The 2870-nt window shown below is 38.2% G+C and overlaps 1 protein-coding gene across 2 annotated transcripts; it reads right to left on the minus strand.

Moving 5' to 3' along the window:
- Positions 1–404: 404 nt before the first annotated feature.
- LOC111256501 lies at positions 405–2222 on the minus strand. Of its 2 annotated transcripts, XR_002676611.1 has the most exons (3): positions 1951–2222; positions 1466–1837; positions 405–456 (listed from the first exon to the last, which is right to left on the minus strand). XR_002676611.1 is itself a non-coding variant. In XM_022824723.1 (2 exons), exons 1-2 carry the CDS (start codon positions 2072–2074, stop codon positions 1656–1658), a joined length of 306 nt encoding a protein of 101 aa, XP_022680458.1. In that variant the 5' UTR covers positions 2075–2222; the 3' UTR covers positions 1358–1655. The 2 variants fall into 2 exon arrangements, 1 of the variants encoding a protein (XP_022680458.1); XM_022824723.1 differs by lacking the exon at positions 405–456 and having other exon boundaries at positions 1358–1837.
- Between the last annotated feature and the right edge of the window lie 648 nt (positions 2223–2870).

Below are 2870 nucleotides of genomic sequence, written 5' to 3' on the forward strand. Positions count from 1 at the left end.
CCTCTTGCCCTTTCGGTAAGGTTACCCCAAACTAGAGTTTCTAATTATTCAGCCAAGACCAGAGCCATTTAGTCTTGTGGTAGCACTGTTTTCCTGGGTGGTTCTCCATGTTCCAATTAAATATGGTAATCTTGTATTAACAAAAGGTATATCATAAATAGAATAAGTTCACCATGTCGTTCGATAGAACCACTATAACCCAAGTATAGCAGCTAAGCATAGCTACCCAACAGAAAGGTAAACCCAGGTTGGCAAGGAATAATCTAAAAACTAGGCAAACCTTAATAGGACCCATCAAATTTAATGCAAGCATATGCAATAGTGATTAAATAAAGTTATTGGGACAAAAGCACAAGGACACACTTGCCTTACTCCAACGAAAAGTTACTCTTACTTCTCTTCGGCTCTTGCTCTCTTGAGACTCTTAATCTTCAAAGCTTTCGAACAGCGATCCTTCTACTCGAAGCAATCACCGGCACAATCATACAAGTAAACAAACAAATACAACTAAGAGCAGTACACCAAAACAAAAAGAAAGCTTTAAAAGAGCGTACTAACGACAAGGCTCGATCTAAGGTCACGCGAACGTAAGGAACACTTAAAACGGAACTATGGTTGAAAAGATAAAGCTATCGAGAGTTTTGAATTATAAAAGAAAGATAAGAGCTACAAGCTTTATTTATTTTAGTTGAGAAAAGCAATGTAAAGATATTTCAGAGAAATATCCTTAGTTAGAATTAATCAAGTCATATTTATATTTTCATAAGAAAAGACGGTGTAAAGCTTACTCCAATTTTATTTATAAATATTTGAGTACAATTTATGCAAATTAAACATTTAATTTAAAAATAAGATACATGTAGACATCTAAGCGTATAGCTTTACATCTCGAGTTCAACTAAGTAGATTAAATTAAAAACACATTTATATTTATATTAGCCAAATTAATATTTAATTATGAAAACTCGAGATATAACCTATACAGATTTTATTTAGAAAACAAATTGAATAAACATTAATCAAATTGAATTTAATTTATGAAACGCCGAGGTATAACTCTTAGTGGCTTTTACTTGGAGGAATTATTTAGATAGGTATTAACCAAATTAACTTTAGTTTATGAAAAACCGATATATAACCTAATTGGATTTTATTTAGAAGAGGGTATAAAGTAGGCATTAATCAAATTAACAATTATTATGAAAAACGATGTTTAACACTAAATAGATTTTATTTAGAGAAGAACTCGTTTGTCAGGCATTAATAAATTTTAATATAAATTTTATTTTCAAAAACATGTGTGAAGGAAAACATTACCACTAACGTGTAATTTACATCATTATGAATCTAACGCAACTTGAACGGATAAAAACGGAATTAAAACGTAGAATCTATGGGTTAAACAAGGTTGTAGGGGCCTAAACATAATTAACCGTAGACTTGGAGGGTTAGCTGAGAAGATTACCAAGACTCAGAGAATAGTCACTGCGAATAGATGGATCTTCGGGGTTAGATCTGCAAAAGAGGATGGCTTGGATCAGATTGCAAGGAACTGAAAGTTACAGGGGGTTTTCTATAAGGTTTGAAAGACACAAGAAATATGAACAAAAATTAACAGATTCTCCAGGGGCTAGATTGAAAAGTGGCGTTCCTCCTCACGCCAGGAGCATGGCGCAGCTCCTGGCCGTCGGCCTGCCGGGGCTCCGGTGCGGCGGGGCTTCGGGTGGGTGGTGCAGGCGGCGGTGGCCGGGCCAGGAGCCAGGCGCACGGCCGGTGATGGCGCACAGCGGCGTGCGCACGAACAGAAACCGGAGAAACAGGAGCATGGTCACGGTTCCTGTTGCAAGAAACAGGAGAAAGAAGATGGGAAAGCCGGAAACGAAGCCCGATCTCGCGCATGAACGGCAAAATGGAACGATATCGACGAGACGAACAAGATGGTGTGCTCACTTTCGGTCAGAGATGAACAATGACGGCCGAAAAGCTCGCCGGAGTTGGGGAAGACGACGGAGCCGACATCGGATTCATGCAATCCACCACACCACGGCGTAGAGCTCGAAGAGAGGAACTCCATGGTGGTGTCGGTTTTCGCCGGAAAAGCTCGCCGGAGTTTGACGAAGACCGAACTTTGACTTCAGATCTACGGAGTTAGGAGATGCAACTCGTAAAAAGGTTTTCAGATCTGAAATCCTCGCGTCGAGACGAACGCGGTGATATATATATAGGCCACACTCGGAAAAAGATATTTTCGAGTTGACTTTTTATTTTCGGAATTTCTGATTTTATTTTCTGCGCGAAAACAATTCCAGAAATACCTGGACTCGTTTTCTAAAGCGAGAAAAATACCTAGAAAATTCCGAAAAATCCGAGATAAATCTCAGAGATGGATTGGGACACAAAGAATCCAAATAAAATACTTGGAGCTCGTGAAAAAGATTCTAGAGCCTTCCGAAAATTGGATTTAGCTCTAGGAAAAGGAAAATAATTTCCGAAAAAAGATGGAAAATTCTCACAAGGGTCTGGGCAACGTCTAAACGTATTTTCAAACTTTTTCACTCAAGAAACGCCAAGATGCAGTGACATGAATGCACAGACATAGAATAACATTTTTAATTTATAAAAGCAAACAATTATTTTTCCTATACTAAATTTCCTGTAAAAGAAAATTAAATGTTGGGAAAATTTTAAAATTATGAGAAAATTATGGTTTATTTATTCTTTTTATTCACATCCTGAAATTCGGAAATTTCAGGGTGTGACACAACCGGTACTAAAGGAGGTCACGGGGGCTCCTGGGGAAGTAGCCGTTAGACCCGGTACTAATGTAAACCAACCGGTATTAAGGGTTAGGATCAATGCTCAGTATTCCA

This window comes from Setaria italica, chromosome II (genome assembly GCF_000263155.2).
Source record: "Setaria italica strain Yugu1 chromosome II, Setaria_italica_v2.0, whole genome shotgun sequence".
Lineage (NCBI taxonomy): Eukaryota > Viridiplantae > Streptophyta > Magnoliopsida > Poales > Poaceae > Setaria > Setaria italica.